The sequence below is a fragment of the Ursus arctos genome, unplaced genomic scaffold (genome assembly GCF_023065955.2).
Source record: "Ursus arctos isolate Adak ecotype North America unplaced genomic scaffold, UrsArc2.0 scaffold_20, whole genome shotgun sequence".
NCBI classification, from domain to species: Eukaryota; Metazoa; Chordata; class Mammalia; order Carnivora; family Ursidae; genus Ursus; species Ursus arctos.
The window spans coordinates 7240538-7266191 of record NW_026622875.1 but is presented as its reverse complement, the minus strand read 5'-3'; the positions used below and the strand labels follow the sequence as shown (position 1 = coordinate 7266191).

The following is a 25654-nucleotide window of genomic DNA, read 5'->3' as shown; positions in this document are numbered from 1 at the left end:
TTCTGGGGAAGGGGCCTGCTTTGCTGTTGCTCAGGCAACCCTGGTTGGGCAGAGTTGCCCTGCCCCCTGTCTGGGGGGTCGGGGGAGGGGGCGTGAGCTCAGTGAAAACTGGTTTTATTGTTTTTGTTCTTGGGCAGTTTTCCGAGTCTCTTCAGTCTGTTCCAAGAGTCAGAGCAGAAATAACTGCACCCAAACCTCTGTCCCAGAGCAGAGAAATAATTGTCTGTTCTTCACTGAGCTCTCCAGGACACACAGTCTCCGTTTCTGTCTGAGCTGCTAAAAACCACAGCCTCCCCAGTGGTGCACCCCATAGCAACTCTCCCAGAGGTCCATCCCAGGGCTGGGCATGTCTCTGCCCTTTGTGATTCTAAAACCTCGACCAACCCCCCCACCCCCCCACCCCCCGTTTGCACACATGCACCTGCACCTCCTGGATTCTGGCTGGGGGCTGCACTAAAGTCCTTTCTCTGCCACTACCGGTCTGGTAGTCAGTCCCCAGTCCCCCGCATGGGATACTTTTGGGCTCCAGTGTTCTATCACCTTCTCAGCGCTAGCTTATGGTGACTCCCTCCCTCTTCTGTTTATTTTCCGATATCTTCCCTTAGAATCACGGCTCCATCTTTCATACCTCACATCTGCTGGAGATTTTCTGCTTGTAGAGATCCAGATAAATATTCTTATATCTCAGGCTGATTTCATAGGTGTTCAGAATGATTTGGTACCTATCCAGCTAAATTCAGGGAACCAGTTAAAATTGAGTCCCCTACTCCTCCCCCATCTTGCCTTCTCTCCCGGTAGTTCTATTTTTAACTTTCTGAGGAACCTCCATACTGTTTTCCAGAGTGGCTGCACCAGTTTGCATTCCAACCAACAGTGTAAGAAGGTCCCCTTTCTCCACATCCTGGCCAACATCTGTTGTTTCCTGAGTTGCTCATTTTAGCCATTCTGGTGTGAGGTAGTATCTCATTGTGGTTTTGATTTGTATTTGCCTGATGCTGAATGATGTTGAGCATTTTTTCATGTGTCTGTTAGCCATATGGATGTCTTCTTTGGAGAAATGTCTGTTCATGTCCTCTGCCCATTTCTTGACTGGATTTTTTGGTTTTGGGGTGTTGAGTTTGATAATTTCTTCAGAGATTTTGGATACTAGCCTTTTATCTGGTATTTCATTTGTGAATATCTTTCTCCCATTCCATAGGCTGCCTTTTAGTTTGGTGATTGTTTCCTTTGCTGTGCAAAAGCTTTTTATCCTGATGAAGTTCCAATAGTTCGTTTTTCCTTTTGTTTCCCTTGCCTTTGGAGATGTGGCTAGGAAGAAGTTGCTGCGGCTGAGGTCACAGTGGTTGCTGCCTGTGTTTTCCTCTAGGATTTTGATGGATTCCTGTTTCATATTTAGGTCTCACATCCATTTTGAGTCTATTTTTGTGTATGGTGTAAGAAAGTGGTCCGGTTTTGTTCTTCTGTATGTGGCTGTCCAATTTTCCCAACACCATTTGTTGAAGAGACTGTCTTTTTTCCATAGGATATTCTTCCCTGCTTTGTTGAAGATTTGTTGACCATAGAGTTAAGAGTCTATTTCTGGGTTCTGGGCTCTGTTCCATTGATCTGTGTGTCTGTTTTTGTGCCAGTACCAGACTGTCTTGATGACTACAGCTTTGTAATATAGCTTGAAGTCTGGGATTATGATGCCACCAGCTTTGGTTTTCTTTTTCAACATTCCTTTGGCTATTCAGGATCTTTTCTGGTTCCGACAAATTTTAGAATTGTTTGTTCCAGCTCTCTGAGAACTGCTGGTGGTATTTTGATAAGGATCACATTCAATGTGTAGATGGCTCTGGGTAGCACAATAGTTTAACACTATTTGATCTTCCAGTCCATGAGCATGGAATGTTTTTCCATTTCTTTGTGTCTTCCTTAATTTCTTTCATATGTGTTCTATAGTTTTCAGAGTACAGATCTTTTACCTCTTGGTTAGGTTTATTCCTAGGTATTTTATGGGTTTTGGTGCAATTGTAAATGGATGAATGTCTTTGAGGAGAAAACCTGTTTTAAAACTTTCTAGTACTTTTACCTCTTATCTTTTTAGTGATGAAAATGCTTCAAAGAAATAATTTTGTAAGATTCTTTGAGGCAAAGTAAAGTAACTACATTCAAAGATAGAAGTTATAACTTGGAATAAAACAGAAAGGTTTTGTCAAGAGAGTTAAAAACTTATGTGAGGTCAGTAAAGCAAAGATGGATAGGTGGATTATTCCAGATGATTGGTACTGCAGAGAACACCACTCCTTTCCTACCAGTCATGAGATCATAGAAAAACAAAGATGAAGAGAAACAAAGTGAAAAAACGGAAAGAAACGTAGTCACAGGAAATAAGTTTCTTAAAAATTGCTGTTGCAATGCTACGAAGGATTTAGAATATAGAAAGTATTATTCTAAATCCTATGATACAAGGATCAGAAAAGACATTTATGTAATTGTTTAAAATAATGTCTCATACCCCACTCTAAAATGTTTATATTTATGGACTAAAAGATATGCTGATACTTAAAATTGAGATAGCAAAAGTAGGTGGCTTTGAAGGTGCTAAAAAAGAGAAGGTAATAAAACAGAATTTAGAACCATATGAATGTTTATCCTTATATGTTATCACACATTCATTTTGAAAACAATTTAGGAAACTTCAAAATTATTTGTGCCTTGCTTTTTAAAATATCAGTAACTGTATTATTGAGTCAAATTTTACTTTAACCTCAATGCCATGTCTAGAAGTGTTACTGAAAATAATTTGTTTTGCATAGACTTATTTTGGAATTTATGAGAGACCTAACATATAAATAACTGATGCATATAAAAAGCCCTAATTTCCTCCTTCCATGGGAGAATTTCTTAGTTCAGCTGTCAAAAAAAAAAAAAAAAAGTCTCAGTTCCTGACAGGGAAATGTTAAGTAAACATTTCTACTTGGCACAATTATGTAGCCAGTTCAAATAAATGATTATTTGAGTTTGTTGTTTCTTCCATTTTCTGTCTGTTTTATGCTTCCAAACTTAAAGTAGTCAAACTTTTCCCCCTATCTCCCTACCTACCTTGGCTCCACAGAGGGGGAGAACATTTCTATTTCATTTACTTAGCTTTCATATAAAGATACTTCTTTTCTAAATGTAACCCTTCTTAAGTTCTGTTAAATGGTGGTTTAAGTGGTGAGGCTCCATAGCTGGGGTAGGAATGAAGGAAACTAAAGAGGAGAGAGGGCATTCATTTTGAAAGAATAGAGAGGTAGTCTATAGTATTTTCACAAAGATCTTGAGTGCTATATGAGTTGTTAAATAGTCTGTAGTGTATCCTTCCAGCTATGTGGTGTTGGACAAAGATGGTGGCATTTCAGCATTTCTCCAACTAAGGATACACGGGAATAAAAATTCCAGGTAGAGGGTTATGCATGAGTGAAAGCACTGGGAGGAAAAGGCAGGACATGGTTGAGAAATAGTGAGAGTCTGTGTATTGCTGAAATATTGGGTATGAGTGCAGAAATGGTTGAAAAATAGGGGTAAAAGAATAAGCTTGGAGAATTATTAATGGTAATTAAAAATCAAAGTGATTCATTTATGTTTAACTGTGGAAGCAATGGAGAGTCACGTAGGTCTTTTTAAAGCAGTAACTTAGAACCCTTGCTTTGTGAAGATAACCTCAGCAGCTGTGTTTAGGATGGAAAAGTTAAGTGGAAAGGATCCAGCTATAGTCATCTAAATTGGCAGTCAGCCTTTTCTATAAAAAGCCAGATATTTTAGGCTTTTGTGGGCCATATGATCTCTTCCACAGCTACTCGGCCCTGCCACTTGTAGCCACAGACGATTTATAGACAAATAAGCATGGCTGTGATTCGTGTAGTATATGAGCAACACCGTTTTGTAAATAATGGTACTGAGTTACGGACAGGGACCTTCTTCCACAGGGCCTCAGAGATGTCGTACCCTTAGGCTCAGTAGCTTCTTCACCTGTAAAATGACATCCTTCTCCGATTTTAATAAAGAAAATAACTGTTAAATAACTTTTTTGCAAGCCCTGAAGCTGTTTAGAGAAAATGGTTGATAAAGCTCTAAGACGAGTTTACTATTAAGAGTGGACTATGTGTTGTTGGTTTAATTCTTTTAGTTTCTTCTTGGGTCTTTGTTTAAACCAACGTGGTGCTAAGTTCTAGAGGCAAGATAAATCTACTTTTGAGCTACTTGTAATATTTCTAGCTTCGACCTTGATCTTAAGAGATAGAATTATAGTAACTGTTACAATGAAATGTAGCCAGAAATATGATAAGCTGCTGATACGTGTCTCTGTCATAGTGAGATTCCATTTACTTTAAAGGAAGCCGCACAGTACCTATACTGCAAATATGTTTAATATTTGAAAAGTTACTCATCTGGAAAAGCTTGATTAAAATGAGGTTTTTAGATGGTACTCACAACCTTTAAGATCATTAATGGTAGCATCCAAAAGACTAAAGAAAATTTCGTTTTAACTTTGTACAATCTTTTCTGGCAATTAAAAATGATTAGATTTTTCTCTTTTTTTTTTTCTCCTTAAAAGTTAATAATCAAATGGATCTCAAACTGAGAGGCAGTATAGTGTTATTAAGAACATAGATTTTGTGATCTGGGTTAAAATTCAAGTTTTGCTACCTTACCATCTTTGTGACTTAAGGTAATAATTTATTCTTCATCTAAAAAATAGCATTAAAAGTACCTGCTTTGTCAGGATTGTTATGAGAATTTTGTTAAATGAGATATATAGCTTATATCTTATATCATATATATCTTATATATGTGCTTAGCATAGAGTCTGGAATGTTATAAGCATACAATAAATAACAACTACTTTTTCAAAAAAGATGTTAGGGTTTTTTTTTCAGGTGGCTTATGCTTTCTTAGGAGTGTCTGTCATGTTGGCTAGGAGGATATGGCACATAGAAGTTATGACTTATATATTTGGAACACCTGTGATCACTTTAAGAATTGTCACTCTATTCTCAAATAGGTTTGTTAAAAATATATGCAGATTTTGTGGTTGTTTTAATTTCCCCAATACCATTATCATCCTCTCAAAGATCAGCTATTCGAATTTGGCAAATTCTTCCTAATAGACAGAATTCAATGAAATTAATATTTCAAATTAATGTGTATACTTTTATGGGGATTTTAAATTTTACAAGGAAGTTTTATTTCAAATATGAGTGTATTCCAGGCAGTATTCTAGGTGCTAATGATACAAAGATGTATGACGGTTATTGTCTTCAAGAGGCTGATAGCCTTCAAAGAAGGAAAGATAGGCAACAAAATCAGTAATTATACTGAAAATGTGCTGATACATGTGTTCCCAGGGTCTATAGGAACATAGAGCAGAGAGCTGTAACCATCATGAAGGGCTAGGGAGAAAACAAGCTGACACTGATGGGGTTTTCAGGAGATGATGCCTCTTCAACCAAGCTTTGAAAGAAGAGATTAGCCCAGAAAAGGAAATAGATGTTGTCCAGAGAAGGGGAGTTTATTGATTTATCTGCATATATAATGCATTTTTTTATTAACAGTCATTAGAAAAATGGCTGTGTGACTTTGGACAAGTAACTTTACCTCACAAGGTTGCGTCAGTATTAAAAGAATTAATAGGCTTTCTATTCCAGTGAAGATGAAGAAACAGGGATCAGATTTATCCTCCCACCTGAAAGAACTAAAAAACTGGTCAAATTATTAGAGAAAACAACTCTCAAGACAATGGACATAAAACGTGAAGGACAGTGATTTCGAGAGGGAGGGGAAGAATGAGGTGTGCCCTTCAATTGCTTCAGCTTGAGGCCCAGAGAAAGTTTCCAGGTCACATCACAGGAAGGGATGACTTAGGCCGAACCTGGTAGTCTCCTTCAGTTGAGAAGATGGAATTGTGATACCAGGGAGGCCAAAGGCCCTAGAAATCACAGGGCAGGTTACCAGAGAGGAGTGAGCTATGGAATATCTGCCGAGGGTTTCCTTCAAGTATTCAGCAGACTATTCATTAGTACATGCATGTGAGGAAAGTATCCAAGGCTTGGAAAAGAACTATTTGAAGTGATTAGAGGAAATTGCCTGCCACTACACAGAGTTGGGAACAGTGCCTCCTCCCAACACGCAGTGTGGAAAACCTCATAATTCACAGTGCTTCTGATCAAGTACTAAGGAAGTCTTAATAGTGGGAAAGAATTAATGACAGACTTAAAGCTGTTCTGGTGCTGCCTAACAAAGTAGGGAACTGAAAGGATCAAACTGCTTCCAAGTAGTTTAACTGTGTCCTGGAACAAAGACCAAGACTATAGGAATACAAAAATATCCAGCATACAACAAAATAAAATCATGTCTGACATTTTGTCCAAAAGTACCATGCATACAAAAAGATCAAGAAAATGTAACATAGTAGGGACCAAAATCAATCAGTTGAAACCAACCTAGAATTAGTTGACAAGGACATTAATAGAACTATTATAACTATATTGCATATGGTTAGAGAGCTACTAAAAAAACGGAACATATTAAGTAGAGACATGAAAGCTATAAAAGCAGTCAAAATTCTAGACATAAAATGTCTGTGGTGAAAGATACACTGGATGATATTAATGGATGTGATACACTGCAGAATATGGGTAATGAACTAAAAGACATAACAAAAGAAACTATCCAAAATGGAACCAGAGAGGAAAAAAAAATTAAAAAAAAAAAAACAAAACAAAAAAGAGCATTTGTGAGCTGTGGTAACAATATTAGGCAGCCAAATACACAATATACTTGTGACTGGAATCCTGAAAGGAAAAGTATGAATGGGGGCAACAGAATAATATAATTGAAGAAATAATGACCACAATATCCCCAAATTTGATAAAAACTAAGTAGTTTCAAGAAGCTGAACAAGCCCCAAGCACAGGAAATAGGAAGAAAACCACACCAAGGCATATCATAATCAGACTGTTTGATAGCAGTTATGAGAAGAAAATCTTAAAAACAAAAGAGTAAAAATAAATACTAATTGTTATTATGTAAGAGAAAAAAATAATCATTACATATGAGGGAACAGAGATAGCTATGAAAGCAGATTTCTCATGAGAGACAATGCAAAGTACAAGACAGTAAAGGAACAACTTTAAAATAATGGTAGAAAAAATGTATAAGCCTGGAATTCCTCCAGGAAGAATATCTTTCAAAAATGAAGGCCAAAATGAAGCTTTTTTTTTTTAAGACACACAAAATGGAAAGAATTTAGCACCAAAACTCAGGGACTACAGGAGATGGCCAAAGGAAGCCTTTTCAGATACTGGGTTGACATAAAAGAATGGAGAGTACTGGGGATGGTAATTGCATGAGTAAATAGAACTCTTTAAAAGGTAACTGTTTAAAACAACGTGGTGTGTTACAGAGTTTATAATATATGACAGCAATGACAATACAGACGCTGGGACGGGAGAAATGCAAGTGTACTATTGGAAGGTTTTTATAGTATATATGAAATAATATAATGAAGATAGAGTGATAAATTGAAAATGTATATTATAAACTCTAAAGCAACAACCAAAATACCGCAAAAAGAGTTTCAGCCAATAAGCCAACAAAGAATATAAAGTGGAATTATAAAAATGCTCTATCTAAGAGAAGGCATAAAAGAAGAAAAAGGGAACGAAGAGTAGATGGGACAAATAGAAAACAAATAGCATGTGGCTATTAAGTGTAAGTTGGTCTAAACATGCCAATTAAAAGTTTTTCGGATTGCATAAAAAAGCAAGATCCAGGGGTGCCTGGGTCGCTCAGTTGGTTTAGCATCTGACTCTGTAATTTTGGCTCAGGTCATGATCTCAGGGTCCTGAGATCAAGCTACTTTGGGCTCCGCTCCGCAGGGAATAGGCTTGAGATTCTCTCCCTCTGCCCCTCCCCCACTTGCACTCACTTGCTCTCTCTCAAATAAATAAATCTTAAAACAATATATACAATGGAATATTACTCTGCCATCAGAAAGGATGGATGCCTATCATTTACATCGATATGGATGGAACTGGAGGGTATTATACTAAGTGAAATAAGTCAGTCAGAGAAAGACAATTATATGGCTTCACTCGTATGTGGAACATAAGAAATAGTGCAAAGGATTTTGGGGAAAGGGAGGGAAACTGAATGGGAGGAGGTCAGAGAGGGAGACAAATCATGACAGACTTGACTCTGGGAAACAAACTGAGGATTGTTGAAGGGAAGGTGAATGGGGGGAAGGGGTAACTGGGTTATGGGCATTAGGGAGGGCATGTGATGTGATGAGCACTGGGTGTTACACACAAGTAATCAATCATTGAACACTGCATCAAAAACTATTGATGTACCCTATATTGGCTAATTGAATTTAAATAAATAAATATTTTTTAAAAAGATCCACTATGTGCTGCCTGTTACACACACACACACACACACACACACACACACACACACACTTCAGATATAAAGCCCAAGAGCCAAAAATAATGGAAAAGATTATATACCAGGCTAAAACTTAGTATTGTTAAATAAATAAGTAGTACTGTTAAGTAAGATGTCTTTTCTTCCAATTTGACATGTAGATTCAATGCAATCCCATGCAAAATCCTAGCAGGCTTTTTTTGGGGGGGGTGGTAGGCTACAAATTGATTAGCTTATTCTAAAATAGGGGATGCAAAAGAGCTAGAAGAGCCAAAACTACTGTGAAAATGTTAAAAAAAGTGTTTTTTTTTAATTCTACCTATTTCAAGAGCTAATATGAAATTATAGTAATCAAGATAGTGTGGTGTTTGTATTAAGACTCTCAGAGAGTCTAAAAGTCTATCTCCAATTGATTTTTAACAAAGGTACAAAAACAATTGCATGGAAAATATTTTTTTTCTACAAATGATGCTAAAACAATTGCATAGCAATATATCAAAAAATTTTTGAAGGTTTTTCAGTGTTGCACTACATAGAAATTAATTAGGTTAAATGTAAACATAAACTATTAAACTTCTAGGTATAAACATAGGACAGATCTCTATGAATTGTGGTTAGGTAAAGATTTCTTATATGTAACACCACAAAAGCATGATTCATAAAAAATGAAATTGATGAATTGGACTTCATGAAAATTAAGAACTTCCACTTCTTTGAAAGATACTCTTAATGAAAAAACAACCCACTCAATGGGGGCGGAGAGCTTTATTCAGAATATAAACATAAATATATAATTTAGTTTGTGTGTGTGCAGATGTATAAGTAATATGCAAACCTCATGTATGAAACATTACTTTCACTATAATTAAGAATTCTGAAAACTCAATAAGAAAACAGTCCAACAAAAATACTGATTCATAGGGTACATACACCCCAATGTAGCAGCACTATCAACAATAGGCAAAGTACGGAAAGAGCCAAAATGTCCATTCACTGATGAGTGGGTAAACATGTGGTATATATATACAATGGATTTTACTCAGCAATCGAAAAGAATAAAATCTTGCCATTTGCAACGATGTGGATGGAAGAGAGTGTATTATGCTAAGCAAAATAAGTCAGAGAAAGTCAAATACCATATGATTTCACTCATATGTAGAATTTAAGAAACAAAACAGATGAATATAGGGGAGGGGAAGGGAAGTAAAAATAAAATAAGATAAAAACAGGGAGGCAAACCATAAAAGGCTTAACTCTAGAGAACAAACAGGGTTGCTGGAAGGGAGGAGCATGAGGGGATGGGTTAAATGGGTGATGGGCATTAAGAAGGACACTTGTGATGAGCACTGGGTGTATTATGTAAGTGATGAATCACTAGGTTCTACTCCTGAAACTAATACTATACTGTATGTTAACTAACTTGAATTTTAATAAAATCTTGGAGACAATTAATTAATCAATTAAAAAAAACACAATCCAGTGAAAATTTGGCAAAAAATTTGAAAATCCATTTTTCTGAGGAAAATTACAGATAATGAGCACATGAAAAAGTGCTCACCACCATTAATCATTAGGGAAACATTGATTAAAACCACCATGAGCTTAAAACAACTTTAGAATATTGAAATTTTGAAAAGCCTGGTTATATTAAGTCGTGACTAGGATGTGAAGCAACTGAAACTCTATACATTGCTTGTGGGAATATAGAACTACTTTGGAGACAGTTTGGTCATTTCCTTAAAAGTTAAACATATATTTACCATCTTTCCAGAAACCTCTCTCTATACATTTTGTGTATAAAGACATATGATTATTTGAAATTGAGAGAGAGAGCTGAAAATTATTTAATCCAATCTTAATTTTGATTTTGCATAATGTTGCTCATTTAACTTATTTTCCAAGTTGGAGTACTCTTTTAGCTCAGCCACAGTCTTTCTTTCAGACTTTTTACTTCCCTGTTCTTAACAACCCCCAAAAGTGTTGTTGGCAGCTGGAATGGCTATTGTTTCATCAACTCTCGGGATTTCCACAGGGTGGTCAGGGCTTCTGGGAGCTGAACATGAACGGAAATGAGAAGGGTGAACAAAGAGTTTAAATAGTTTAGTGTATAAACTGGTTTATATAAAGATACGCTTTCTTCTCTGCTTCTTGTATGGAGTATGTATGTAGTTGTGGCTCAAAGTGTTGTGCTGGTTTTGAATGTTAGTTTTGGCACTCTTTGGAGATTCTAGACATGTTGTCTATAAAGAACTCAGGGGATTGGACTAAATAAGAGTAAAACTAGGGGCGCCTGGGTGGCTCAGTTGTTAAGCGCCTGCCTTCGGCTCAGATCATGATCCCAGCATCCTGGGACTGAGTCCCGCATCAGGCTCCCTGCTTGGCAAGGAGCCTGCTTCTCCCTCTCCGACTCCCCCTGCTTGTGTTCCCTCTCTCGCTGCCTCTCTCTGTCAAATAAAGAAATAAAATCCTAAATAAATAAGTAAATTAAGAGTAAATCCAAAGTTAAGAAAACAAATCTAGACATTGAAGATAGTCACATCCACAAGCCATTGGGAGACTGACTTATCTTTTAGTTTCATCTCAAGAGCATTTGTTTCTTCTTAAGAAAGCAGATACTCTTCTATAACACTAGGGCTTACAAATGGAGTTAAGTAAGTATACTGGCTACCAAGGAGAGGAAAGGGAGGAGCAGAGCAGCTCTGGAGAATCCATGGCAATAGAAAGACTACCAATCCCTTCTCCCCCAGCCAGAAGACCACTATTAATTTAGAAATTTTAAGCCCTATATGATAAGAATTTCTAGCAGAAGTATAGTTTTCTTTAAATGAGTTAAAATTATGGTACATTATCTACTAATTTACTTTTTGGGTATCATACCATATAACATAATAATATTTTAACTTTAGTATAGCCTTTAAAGACTTCTAGTGTAAGTTCATACTGTTCTTACTGTTCTGTTAATGTTAATGCTAAATTTTTTTGAGGGGACACCAGTTATATTCTCTATAATTCAGTTTTGGTGATATTTGTTTAATTATACACTACTAATTTTGATATAAGGAATATTATTTTTTAATGGAATATAATTTTTTATCCACAAGTTTGCTTCACACAATATAATTGTGACATTATGTTCTTAATTATGTCCTCATTTTACAGTTCTTATATTAAGAAATTGTATTACATGCATTTCTATTTGGTATTATATTCTTATTTATTGAATAAGGTTTAATTTCTGGTTCTGAATAACATTAGTACCATTTACCAATTTTAGATGGAATTCATACGAATCCCTGAAGTGTAATACACTCTAAAATAGCTAAAGCATCAGAAATTTTGGCACTCGAGCCCTTATTTTTTTCTTTTTTTTTATTATAATAATATTTTTTTATTACATTAGTTAGTCACCATACAGTACATCCCTGGTTTTTTTAAATTTTTTTTATTATATTATGTTAGTCACCATACAGTACATCCCTGGTTTCTGATGTAAAGTTCGATGATTCATTAGTTGCGTATAACACCCAGTGCACCATGCAATACGTGCCCTCCTTACTACCCATCACCAGCCTATCCCATTCCCCCACCCCCCTCCCCTCTGTGGCCCTCAGTTTGTTTCTCATAGTCCATAGTCTCTCATGCTTCATTCCCCTTTCTGATTACCCCCCCTTCTTTATCCCTTTCTTCCCCTACTGATCTTCCTAGTTCTTATGTTCCATAGATGAGAGAAACCATATAATTGTCTTTCTCTGCTTGACTTATTTCACTTAGCATTATCTCCTCCAGTGCCGTCCATGTTGCAGCAAATGTTGAGAAATCGTTCTTTTTGATAGCTGAGTAATATTCCATTGTATATATGGACCACATCTTCTTAATCTAGTCATCTGTTGAAGGGCATCTCGGCTCCTTCCACAATTTAGCTATTGTGGACAATGCTGCTATGAACATTGGGGTGCATATGGCCCTTCTCTTCACTACGTCTGTATCTTTGGGGTAGATACCCAGCAGTGCAATGGCTGGGTCATAGGGTGGCTCGAGCTCTTAAAGGTATTTTCATTCTAAGCCAGCTAGTATGGTGATACCTAACTAAAAATGAATTAGCATAAATTGTTCTTTTAGCTCTGTATTCTGTTTCTTCTTTCTCCTTAATCTTTTCTTGAAAAGTAACTATAGATAGCAAATAGAATGATGGCAGCAGAAATCAGACTGCCTCTTTCCTGCTCCCAACTCCTACTCATCTACTTCAGAGCCAAGCAGCTGCCGATGCAGATAGGTAGATGGTACCTGGAGGTTCTCAGCCACGAGACCTGTTGTGATGCTTTCCTGCTTCTGGGACAGACTCAAGGTTGAATCAATGTAGGGGAGCCCTTGGAAAGAATTTGAGAGGCAGGTGAGTGATAGAGACTGCAATCCCATATCCATTCCATTCACTAGTAAAGGTAAAAGAAAGATATTTGCAAATGAACAAAAAGTGAGAGAACATTCACATTTGATACCCTATCTAAGAAAAATGTCTGAAAAATGTTAAATATTTATGAGTAAAAATATTTATAAATTACAAATTTTAAAAGTCTGGTGAGTCCAACAATGTATTTCTCCCCATAGTTGAAGTTCTCCCCTGTATTGCTAAAGTTTAGCAAGTTATATTTGTATAGGCAAATGTATTTAGAATGTCATCATATTTCATCTGCTGGGACAGATGTATTATTTTGGACAGATTTTTCTTTTGAACAGAATTAAAAACTCATCCTTATGCTTTTATATCTATGGAATTAATTGCTTTGACTTCATGACTGTCCTAGTGATTTAGTTATAAGGATCCTGAAATTTGGAGTCAGAAGGTCTTTAATTTAAGTCTGTCATTTACTCGTGGAAGCAAGTTAGTATACTGCTCTGGTTTTCTTTGTCTTTGAATATGAATCCTATATTATAGATTGTTAGAGAAATTAGTGAAAATATAAATATGTCTTAACAGGTGTTTTTATCAGAAACATCAATCATCTTTCTTTAGGAATGGGAATTACCATATTTTCAAGACAGTGGTTATAAATGGAGGAGGGTGAGAACTGCCACGGAGGGAGATTTTATAGGGTAGGAGACTTGAACAATATTGTTAATTTTTTTTGATGTGGGTACTCATCATCCTGCATATTTTTCTATGTTTTAAGTATTTCTTAATTGTTAAAAATAATCTTTCTAATGAAATGCATGGAACTTTCCCATGAAATAACCAGTAAAGTGTCTTAGCATTTTTCTGTCAAAGAACACTGCTTCCTAGGACACTCTGAAATGTATGCTTCATAATTCTTAGCTTGCTTGGGATCTGCTAGTCAGAATATCATTTCCTTCATGTCATTCTAGTTATGTTGTATTGCACAAAGTATCACGTTTCTACTGTGTGTGTTAAGTAGATGGCAGAGGTCACAAATTGTCTGTTTTGAGATTGAACCTGGCTCTTAGAAGTACTGTTTGTCTCACACAGTATTGGTCTTTATGGAAACTTAAAGTCTCATGAAAAATCAAGAAATGTCCAGCCCTGAGTTTGCATTTCTGTATGACAGCAGTGAGTTGGTGCTGAGTCTCAGCTCCTCCCTTGAGCTAGCCCCCGTGCTGCACTGTTCTGCACGCTTTCTGTGCTTTCTGATACTGAGGCCAAATGTCATTTCCCTTTTATCATCATAAATGTTTGTATTTACTGCTTGGCCCCCTTAGGCAGTTTAGTTTATAACTCTTAGAGGGTTGTATTCACAGTCTTCTATTCCTCTTTTGCTGGGGTATCTTAACTTGAGGTTACATATTTTCAGTACTTTGTAACTTTATAAAACTTGCTTGTGTACATTTTCTCTACAAACATGACGTAATGTACTGTTTTTAAGCTTGTCAGCTCCTCCTTCTGTCCTATGCAGTCAGTCCTTTCATGTTACCACGTAAGTATTTCTCAAATCTAGTTCTTTCTGTCCAGCCTTACCACCGCTGCTCCACCTCAGGCCCTCATCATCTCTCACCTGGAATTCTTTAATTGCTTTCTGACCGAGCCCTCACCTCCAGTCGCGTCTCTTCCAGTTCATCATCAAGTGTATCGCTTGAAGAGTGCAGATCTCCTCTCCTCACAGTGCTGTTTCAGATTCTGCCGAGTCTCTCTTCTGTGGCAAGATCTGCAAATGTTTCCTTAAAGGTCCGGATAGTAAATATTTTAGGCTTTGCTGGCCGGAAGTTTCCTGCCACAAGAAATTGACCTTGCTGTTGTTGGACTGAGCACAAAGCATCCATAGACAGTATGTAAACAAATGGGCATGGCTGTTCCAATAAAACTTATTTACAAAACTAGGTCACTGGTCTAGGGCCATAGTTCGTTAACCCTTGTTCTAGGATATGAAAGACTCTCGGTCTTTCTTCCTGTCTTAACTACTACTCTTCCATCCTGTTTCTTACAGTTTATTCAGAAACACAGTTCAAATTCTTAAACCTTTCTTGTACATCTTCTTTCTATGTCCAGTTATTAATTCTTTTCATTCAAACCATTTTTCACACAGAAATAGTAAAATTTATAAAATGTTAATTCTCAAATGATGTTATCTTATTTAAACGAGGTTATTTAATCACCTGCTGACATCTTTATAAATGGAGAGTGAAGTACAGTCTTAAGTATTAAAAACAGTTTTTAAGAAGTCTTTCATAAAAATCCGTAACTTTGATACAATCCATGTTATGGCCTATGGCTTGGATACCATCAACACATTATCTGAAAATCTCAGAATAAGGTCACTGGTAGGAAAGTAGTTTAATTTCAACATTATCAACTGTATTGAATCAAGGTCCACTGAGAAAACAATTTTAGGATGTTTAGGAGGAATTGAAAGCACATTAACTCACCTTGTGTTCTATCTTCATCACAGTTGCCCCTTTCAAATAGTTAGGAAAGCAGAAAATATTTCGTTTTAGGATATGACTTGCCTGAAGTATTGGAGGTCAAATTACTACTTAAATTCTAATAGGTCACATTACACCTTTCATATGCAAAAAAATAACAACTTGATGATATGTTGTTAATATACAGTGTGGGTTTTACCTCATTATTAAATTGCAGTTTTTACGCTATTGCTGTTGGTACTGATTTGGGTGCTGATTTAGGCTATTGCTGATTGATGCTGGATAGTAAACAAAACGTTTTGCAGTGGAAAGAAAGAAAGAAAGAAAGAAAGAAAGAAAGAAAGAAAGAAAGGGAAAGAAAGAAAAAAAGAAATTTATTGCATCATCTTAATGAAAAGTGTGATTTGATTACTGTGGTGAGAGAGTAGATTGGTAGAGCTGCTGTGATAGAATTTTGTTAAGATGTGGCTGGATATTAATATTGATGTGATAAAGTCCTCTAAGTTTTCTGATATTTGCATACTACATTAATTTAAAGCTCTCTACATTAAAACTGACCTGTAAATGTCTTTTATGGTTGATTTTTAGCCACCGGCTGAACAGGCCAAAGCCAGACTACAGCTCGTTCTTGAAGCTGCTGGTAAGTGTTCATAATTTATTTAAATGAAAAAGTACTAAATAAATCCTAACATGCGTACAGGTGGGTCAAAGAAAAAACACCTATTTTCATATATCTTCACAAGTTTATGAAGTTTAAGTTATATGTATGGCCGTATTTTATAGGAAATATTTATTGCTACAGTGTAATGCTAAAAGGTCATTCTTTACCTTTTTATTTATAAAATTGGCTTCAGTTTAGTTTCAATTTTGATGAAGTCCAATTTATTGATTTTTTGTCTTTTATGGACTGTGCTTTTGGTGGCATGTTTAAGAATTCTTTACCTAACCCCATGTCACATCATGAAAATCTCCTCCTACGTTTTCTTCTAAAAGTTTTATACTTTTACATTGGAGACTATGATCTATTTTGATTTAACTTCTGTATAAAGTGTGAGTTTAAATCAACGTTTTCATTGTTCTAAAGAAAAGGTAAATGTAATTTAGTAATTTCTCCAGTAGCATTGGACTAACTCATTGGACTGTTCTGGATACCATCTAATCTTAAAATAGTGTATGTTTTGTTTTTCAATGATACAGTAATGCAATGACTTTGATTTTACATATAATGCCTAGATAAATGTAGATATTAAATATTTTACCTTTTCCAAAAACGTAAAAGATCAGTGTTATCTTTTCTAAGTACTGATATTCTACTTTGAATCTTAATGTGCTCTTCAGTATGTAACTTATTTAAATAAGTTGTCAAGGTTAAACATGAGGTAAGGTTAGAATAATATCACCAAAGTAGTACATATTTCTTAAAATTATTTACTTTTTAAAGATCTGTAAAGAGTTCATGATTTCCAATTGGAAAATGAGAATTCTATTTTCACATCAAAAGTAATTTCAGACTACCAGATGATGGTGGTTGTATTTTTAGTGTTCATCGATTGAGAAAAATATGTATGTGCATATTGATTCAACGATTTCTTGGATTAGCTCCTACCCAGAGTGTCTACAGTTTAAAGATTGGGAGCATCAGTGTACATGATATACTAGCTTCATAAATCACTAATAGAAGCAACTTATAATAAAGGGGTAAAAATTGATAAATATTTTGACTGTGAGACTCTATACTACTCCATATTACTTTAAAAGTCATTTATATTTTATGTATTAATATTACTCATTTATCTTTAATTATGTAGAAATTGCAATTTCTACATAGTAGTTTTGTTTGCTATCAGGTTTTTCATATTTTGATTCAAATATACTATAAGATAAACTAGTTAGTATGATTCTCTTATCATTTACATAATGCTACATTGATTCTGTAGTAGCATTTTGCTTTGAAAAATTATTTCCAGTTCATGATTTGAGCATGGACAAACTCTTGCTTTAAATAAGAAAATTTTTATAGTGCTTAGTCCAGGAAATATTTGTTTCCATTAATACAACTATAAAGTATTTCATTTCATAGTTTTATACAGTTATCTTTATCTTTTAATATGATTTTGAAGCATATTATAAACCAGATCTGACACTCCAAACCTCATAGTGTATAACTTGCTTATATCGGTCCCAGCTGTCACCCCTCATTATTTTAATTTAACTTTCTAAATTCTGTTATGGATAAAGAGCTAGGTTCTGTGCATTTGAGAAACATCCAAAATATAATGACAATTTACAAATTAAAAACTTACGTTACCCTGGATAAGCAAAGCACAGACCTTAGTTACATGTAGCATTATTTACTTAATAATTTTCTTCTTTATTTAGCATGTCCCCAGCATTTCCCTCTTATCAATAACACTATGATATACATCCTATTACAAATTATGCTTTCTATATTTTAGATTATTTTCTTGGGATTGATTACTATAGAAATGAGTTTATGAGGTTAGAGGGTATTAATATTTAGAGTGACTTTTTATGCATTTTTGCTAAATTGTTTTGCAAAAGGACTGCGCTACTTTACATTTCCACTGATTAGTCATTTTTACCAAGTCTCAGCTGTTTGATGCCAATTCCATGAATATATTGCTTTATAATATGACATAACATATTACACCCCTTTTGAAAACATCCAGTACTGCTTTTAGTGAGAACGTGTGGACTTGGAGAGGAGAAGTAGGTGGCGGATGGATAGGGAGTAGCGTATAAGCAAATACAGAGCTTATTGTCAAAGTTCTAGATATCGTTCAGTAAAGAATACAAGGTGTTCATGGTATTATTAAAAACAAATCAATAATAGAAGGGGGAATAAGATGAACTTGAGCTTAGTCTGGAAGTCTTGCAGTTAAAGTCTAGCCTAGTCCTAAGGTACCCGGATAGGAAGGTCTGGTAGCACCCATTTTGTCACATTGGAGAAAGTTTACTTGGGTTCTCAGGGAAAACATCCTTGACTTTGGTACCTTCAAATTGAGTACAAGGAAGGATTTAATGCTGCATGTTAGATTCTTGAGACAGGATTTATTTCAGCTTTATAATTACTGTAATCTGGTAGATAGGGTTTCTATATAAAGAAATCCTAAAGCTAAGTAGTCCTGTATTCTAACTTCAGGTCCCAAAAGAAAGTTTTATATGTAACCATTGCATTGTTGTGATTTATGAGTGAATGTTAATAATGTTATTGGTTTGGAATTAAAATATATTTAGGAAATTTGGCAACAATTATTAGTGGTATGATTTCGAAAGACATGTATGAGTGAAATAACATTAAGTAAAATGTAATTGTAGGGTATCATGCATATTATACCAAATATGAATTTGAAGTCATAGATTTTATTGTATTTGTTATGATCATATTTTTATACATTAAACTTACATATTTATACTTTGTTATGTTAAATCTTCAGATTTAGATAGAATCTTTTTTCATGTCTATTACCAGATTACAATTGAAATCAAATTTCATGTCTCTTGTTTTAACTTTTAATTCAAAGGTGATGTGAAGTTAAAGTTATATCTAAGATCGCTTTTCTGTTGTTTTCAAATGGCAACAGGACACAGAAGGTTGCAGAATTGTATAAATTTGTATGACTGAATCTTTAAGTTGTAACCTCAGCTAAAGGCTTACCATATGATAGTGAGTAAATCTTATTAACCCTTTGTGCCATGCTTTCTTTTTTTTTCCATTTTAAAAAATGCTTTTACCATTCTCCCATTTATTAAGATGAAAAACTTTGAAATTTTTATCTGTGACTTCTTAAGAGGCAATGATTCACCTAGAATAAATGGTCTTATTTTGAAGTATATTTTATATTTATTCCTTTATTATCTTTACCACTGCCATCTCCTTAGTCTAGATGCCAAACATTTCACCCAAAGGTCAATCCATAACTTCCTAATTGATCTCTTGCTTCAGTTCTCTTCTCCGGAGATGGTAGTGAAAAGTGGAAGGGCTCTAAGCCTATTTACACTACTTACTCTTTGTGACCTTGATGTTTATTGGTTAGCCAAAACAGAGGTATTTTTAAAAAATGGAACATGACAGATGTGTATATTTTCTAGTTTACTATATAGTTCTCTATTTTTTGAAAAAGTAATTTGTTGAGGTGAAATTCACATAAGATAAAATTAATCGTAATTGTTTAAAGTGAACAAATCAGTGGCATTAACTACATTTACAGTGCTATATAACTACCACCTCCCTCTAGTTCTAAAACATTGGATGGAAATCCATCACTCCAAAGTAAAACCTCTTACCTATGAAGCAGTTTCTCTCCACTCCCTGGACCCCCTGCAGCCACCAGTCTGCCCTCTGTTCCTGTGGATTTATCTATTCTGGATATGTGTAAGTGGAATCATACAACGTGTGACCTTGTGTGTCTGACTTCCTTACTTAGCATAATGTTTTGGAGGTATAGCCACATTGTACCATGCATCAGTATTTATATCTTTTTATGGCTGAATAATACTCCATTGTCTGTATGTACACCATTTATTAATCCATTCATATATTGATGGAAATTTGGGTTACTTCCACCTTCTGACTGTTGTGAGTAGTGTTGCTATCAACATGCATATACATGTACTTGTTTGAGTACCTGTTTTGTAATTTTGGGTAGTATATACCTAGAAGTGTAATTGTGGGGTCATTTGGTAATTCTGTGTTTAACTTTTTGAGAAACCACCAAACTTTTCCAGTGTCTGAGCGACATTACATTTTCATCAGCAATATACGAGTATAGCCCCACATTGTTTCAGCTAAACCATGTCACACATTGAAATTACCTATTTGAAAGTATTTAGCTTTGGGAACTTCTCTCTACCGTAATTTACTCATTTATAAAGGGATAAGATAATAACTACCTTATAAGATTTTTGTGAAGATAAGTATAATATGTGAAATGTTTAGCCCAGAGCCTGGCAAATGGTAGCCACCAGAAAACATTTATTTTCATATTGCTTTTTGTGATTCCCACTGCTAGATGGTAATTTGCAGCCACCATTTGGTCATGCTACTACTTTGGCTCAATATTAGTCACTGGCCCTCAGTTGCTTACAAAATTAATTTTATGCTTTTGTACTTCAGATTCAAAGGTTCTGTATGGTGGATCCACAGACTTTTCTGTATTTATTAGAATTCATTTCTGAACTTCTCATTATTCTTTGAGTTACTCATTCTTCTGTATTTATTAGAATTCATTTCTGAGCTTCTTCTCATCATTCTTTGAGTTACTTGTCCTTTTCTACCTATGAATCTTTGCTCATGATTTTTTTCTCTTCTAGAAATGATTTCCTCCTTTCTCTTCCCATCTCTAAACACTTCAAAATGAATCTCAAATAAGATTTCCACATGATTTTTGTGACCATTCCAGCACATAATCTTTCCTTCTTTTTTGAATTCTTTCTGTTCTTGTCTGTGCATACCATTTATGCTGATATTTACTCACATATGGCTGGTACTAATATTTAATTATTTCATGAGTGAACTTATTTTTCCAGTGAAATAATAAACATGATGAAGGTCGGGAGCCAGAGCTAAAACTTCTAAGTCTTTCCCAGGAGTTTTAACAGCACCCATAGAGGTGCCAAATAGGAATCCAGCTATTGATCTTTGGTGAACAAGTCATTGTGGAGAAACAAACAATCTGGACATAACCGAAAATTAAACCTTTTAAATGGTGGTATGCTCATTCTAACCACTGATTCATTTAAAATAAATACACAAAAAATTCTCTGACTTCTAAAGAAGGTATTGGTCAATAATCTGACTTTTTAATCTTTAACTTTAAGGTAGTGCATGACATAAAAAGTAATGAAACATGAATTTCACGCAGGAGAAAGAAGGAAGATATAGTACGTTTACTTAAAAGACTCGTCTCCATCATTTTTGCTTTCACTGTTGTTTGATGTGTTAGCAGCAGTCCAAATATTGGGGTTTTCTGCAAAAACACAGTATCATCTTATGCCATATGTGTACACAGGTCTGAAGCAGAATTTAGATGAGAGATTTTTCTAAAATGTAAATATTTTTCATCAGTATGAAAAGATGACACTTCTTACAACATGGTGTTAAGACACATTTTTCTCTAAAATCTTTTTAATGTTTTACTTTTAAGAGAATTATTGACACATGTAACCTTTAAAATTCTATCTCTAATATTATAAGAAAAAGTAGAAATTTCCTTTAGTGCATGAATGGTAAATAACCTTTATCATAAAATCTCTGTGTAATACTTCATTTTCTAAATAATGTCTACAACACTTTTTGTTTTGCTTTATAGTTTTTAAAGTATGTTCATAATCTTTTATCATTTGACTCACATCACAGCATGGAGAGCTAATTAACTCCATTTTACAAATATCCTGAAAACATAAATGATTTGTAAAAGACCACATAGCTAGTAAGGGACAGAATCAGAACCCAAACCAGTGATTTCTGACTCTTATTTCTATCCATAGTTTAAATCCCTGAGTTATGTTGGGCAGAAAGAAGGATGATAGAAAATATTACCAAATACACACTTTGTTTTGTTAGGTGTAGTCACCTTACAATAAAATAATTTCTATCCTCAAGCAAGCCTTTGATTCTGAAATGAGTTTTTTCTAATTGATAATTTAAAAAACATTAAAGTTTGAACCAGAAAAAAATGTTATTTTCCTTAACTATTAGAGTGTTCATAATAGCAGAATTTCTGATAATTTTGAAAAATCCTGGTAACTTTTTTATGATCAACAATGTTTCGATCTTCAATCTTACTAGGGACATTTCAGTTACCCTTGCTGAGATAGAAGCTGGTTAAGTATTGTGAAACACAGAGGAGTTACACACACATGCGCACATTATGTCCAGGCAGGGAGCTAGGCTTAGGAATAAGCTGTAAATGCCTCATTCCATCCCAGTTCTTCTGCTGCATGTTAAATTTAGATTTTATTCTCTTAGTTACCCATTAAGTACCTAGAAGCCTGTTCCTGACCCTTTCTCTTCATAGCCATGTGATCTTGGAAGTCTCAGTACTTTTCCAAAGTCCATTCTAACTGTAAATATTTGTGATTCTGAGAATTACAAAGGAGATTGCCATGATAATGTTGAACTGTTTCCGGGGAGCATAGAAAACCATTCTGCTACCCTGATTTAAAGCCAGAGATTTTGCTCTATAGGTTTCTGATCACTGATCTGTGGCTCCACTAGTAGGCTGATTTATTGTGAGAAAAGCCTTCATGTGGGACAGACCTAAAAAACGAGCAAGTGATTAAAAAGTTAATTTCCATTTCATAAAATAAATAGTTTCAGACTTCTTTTTTTCCTCATGTAGGCTTCTGCTTGATAGTATGTTGGCAGTCTAGATTCATACTCAGCCTCCCTAACTAACTTTGTGAGTAATCTCCTTTAGTTTCCTCAACTATAAAATGGAGTTATTAATAGTCCATAACTAATGGGTTGGTTGTTACAGAGCTTAAATGAGTTAACATTTGTAAAACACTTAGAACAGTACCTGGTACATAGTAAGTATTCAGTAAATGTTAGCAATTCATATCAAAGGCATATAGTACGGTGGTTAAATTCTCAAGTCAGATGGCTTAGGTGCCATTCCCAGCTCCATTATTTACTCATAAACCATGGGAGAATTGTTAAAGGCTGCTGAACTTCGGTATTTTCATTTAAGAAATGGGAATAATATGTACCTTTAGAGTTTTTCTGAGAACTAAATAAATTAATAAAGTGTTTAGAATAGCACCTGACATGTAACAGAGTGTCCTATAATCGTTAGCGAGTAGGAATAGTTTTTTATGGCATCACCATAGTGATGAGGTAATTAAGACAGAAACATTGAGCCAAACATTCTCCTCCTACCAGAATACATAAACAGAAGAAGTTATCAAGAATTAAGAGTAGTGCTTTTTAAAAGAGACAGATGAATACTTTAATTGACTTGAGCATTGGTTAAACCTTTTTTTTCATCAAACATGGTTTCTTCAAATTTCAGAAATTATACATAAAATTTAATAGCTTTTATGTGAAATGAAATTGATAGTGTTACTTTAACTTCCAATTTCCAATACCGAACATGATTTTTGGCTTTGTGTCAATTCAAAAAGGTAAAGTAGTGCTTCCTAAAGACAATCATTAAGTAAATTGCATTTAAAAAGTATAAGTTACTTGTTCAGCATCAGTTACACATTTATATTTGAATGACTATTATTTATCCTTAATAATATTTAGTAAGAAGAAAGCTATCAGCTAGAGTCTAACAATATCACAGCAACTTGCCATGTTTGAGCAGATGTTAAGCAGACAGTAGTTGAATGTTAATTTCGAGAGGGTGGTATGTTTAAGCCTAGCTGAAGTATGTTGCATGTGGGCTTTCTAGACTCGAGTACAATGCTGGATCTCTGGGGAGAATTTTAAAGCTAAACCTCTTTCTTTGGGGTCCTCTATATGGACTCTCTCAAGTCAGTATAAAGCAGATCATCCCTAGGCTAAAGCCCTTCAGCTTTTGTTATTGGGCTCTGTAGACCTGTAATTAGGCCTCCTGGCAGGCCATGCAGGCCAGTTAATGGTCATATGGAGTTTCTGTGAGGCAGACTGGCTTTGTATAAATCCTGGGTAGGAATATGTTTATGGGTCACTTCCTACCAGGACCATGCTTTGTCCTTATGCCCTGCGGGCTGACAGGGAGCAGGTTCCCTTGACCATGGACTGTTCAGTTTGCAACTCAAAATCTACTCCACTAATCCCCAGTGTAAACAGAGGATTTAGAAGGGCTTCTGTCACTTACAGTTGCCAATTCACTTGGGTGTCTGTGAATTTATTTTTCCCCAGACTTCATTATTGAAAGACTGACAAGTGTATAAGATTTGGATGTTTGTTTATATATCAAGTGTGCTGGGGTTTTTTCAATGGTTTTAGAATCATTGCAAAGCACAATTATATAATAAGCTTTTTTTATTAATCACCCTTTAATATTTCTTAATTTAAGCCATGAAAAAATTTGGAATGATAGCTAACCTTTTCCTATAAGGGGAATTAATAGGTCTGGTTTTGGAATTTTTTTTTGATAAGAGTAAAATAACACTATGTAAAGAAATTTGCCAAAAAGTGATTAATGCACATTTCAAATAAGACAAAGAAATAATGAATTCAAAACTCTTCTATACTATACATTTTATATTAAGTAAAAATGCCATTTTAGTGTAGCTGAAAGCTTTTGAAAGGAGGAATATCAGATCAGTATATAAAACGCTTAATAAAAATGTGTTTCATGAAGTACTTAAAATTAATGAGTGCCGTTTATCGAGCATCTACTATGTGGTGAACACTTTTATACATTTACACATATTATAATTTTAATAAGTAATGCATGTTTCCTAGCCAAGCAAAATATTTGAATTTCTGAAAGTCATGATTGAGGTTTCTTTTGTTTTTCACTTTATTTCATCCTCTATTTCATTATGGTTTTCTCTTTGTTGCTGAGATTATTATGATTTGATTCTAAAATGTGTAGGTTCTGAGTATGCTCTGCAAAGAACAGTCACCTATCTTCTTATGAGCCAATTTTTCTTTTATGGGGAAAATCAAATGATGAATTCTTTCCCAGGTCTCATCTAGTAAATCAGTGCTCAGTATTTTGCATTTTGTGATGTAAAAATGGTTCATGACAGATGTGGCTGAAAAGACCACATACGTAGACTGTATGATTTTAGTCTGGTGGAACTAATAGGATCACTCATTACATTTTAGACCCTGGGGTTTCTTTTTTCTTTCATAATAAAAAAAAAAACTGTTTAAATAGAGTAGCCCTTTTTGTGTGGGAGTACAGCATCTTCCCCCAAATTTACAAAGAGTTGATGGTAACAAATCAACAAATAATCCTCTCTCTTCCAAAAAGTTCTTTCCTTAATGTTTATTTAATGTTAACTGTTATTTTTTTGTCTTGTCCATAAGAGTTAAGATTTTGTCCTATTTTTATAAAAGGTTTCTTTGGATTTTATTCAGCAAAACTAGAAAATACATTCCTTAGAGAATCCAAGACCTGAGAATTAAATTAAGTTATATGGGAATAAAAACAAGTTTTGCAAATGTTGAAATATTTAATGGCAACAAAAAGACAGTATGCAGTAAGAATTCTGGTGTTCACTTACAACTAGGAGAATCATAGCATGATCTGTTTTTCTTTTTTAATGTATACAGTGTATCTATTGAAACAAATATATTTGTGATATATTTTGGAACTGAAAAAATGGAGGCTTCTGAACAGTGTGAAAGATCTGATCCTATTTTAGTTTT

General features: G+C 34.8%; 1 protein-coding gene and 1 long non-coding RNA gene across 3 annotated transcripts in view; one reads left to right on the top strand and one right to left on the bottom strand.

Moving 5' to 3' along the window:
* The window catches only part of LOC123000936 (uncharacterized), a 41484-nt gene extending 26801 nt beyond the window's left edge, over positions 1-14683 (bottom strand). Inside the window, exons 1-2 of one of the 2 annotated variants that reach the window (XR_007189164.2) lie at positions 14491-14683; positions 12733-12815 (exon numbers count right to left, since the gene is read on the bottom strand). This is a non-coding gene — a long non-coding RNA (uncharacterized LOC123000936). The remainder of the gene's footprint in view (positions 1-12732; positions 12816-14490) is intronic. The other variant, XR_006409348.3, reaches the window with a different exon arrangement.
* The window catches only part of RSRC1 (arginine and serine rich coiled-coil 1), a 414405-nt gene that overhangs the window by 228377 nt on the left and 160374 nt on the right, over positions 1-25654 (top strand). The window contains exon 6 of the mRNA XM_057315931.1: positions 15907-15958. Coding sequence (XP_057171914.1) covers positions 15907-15958 — 52 coding nt within the window. The remainder of the gene's footprint in view (positions 1-15906; positions 15959-25654) is intronic.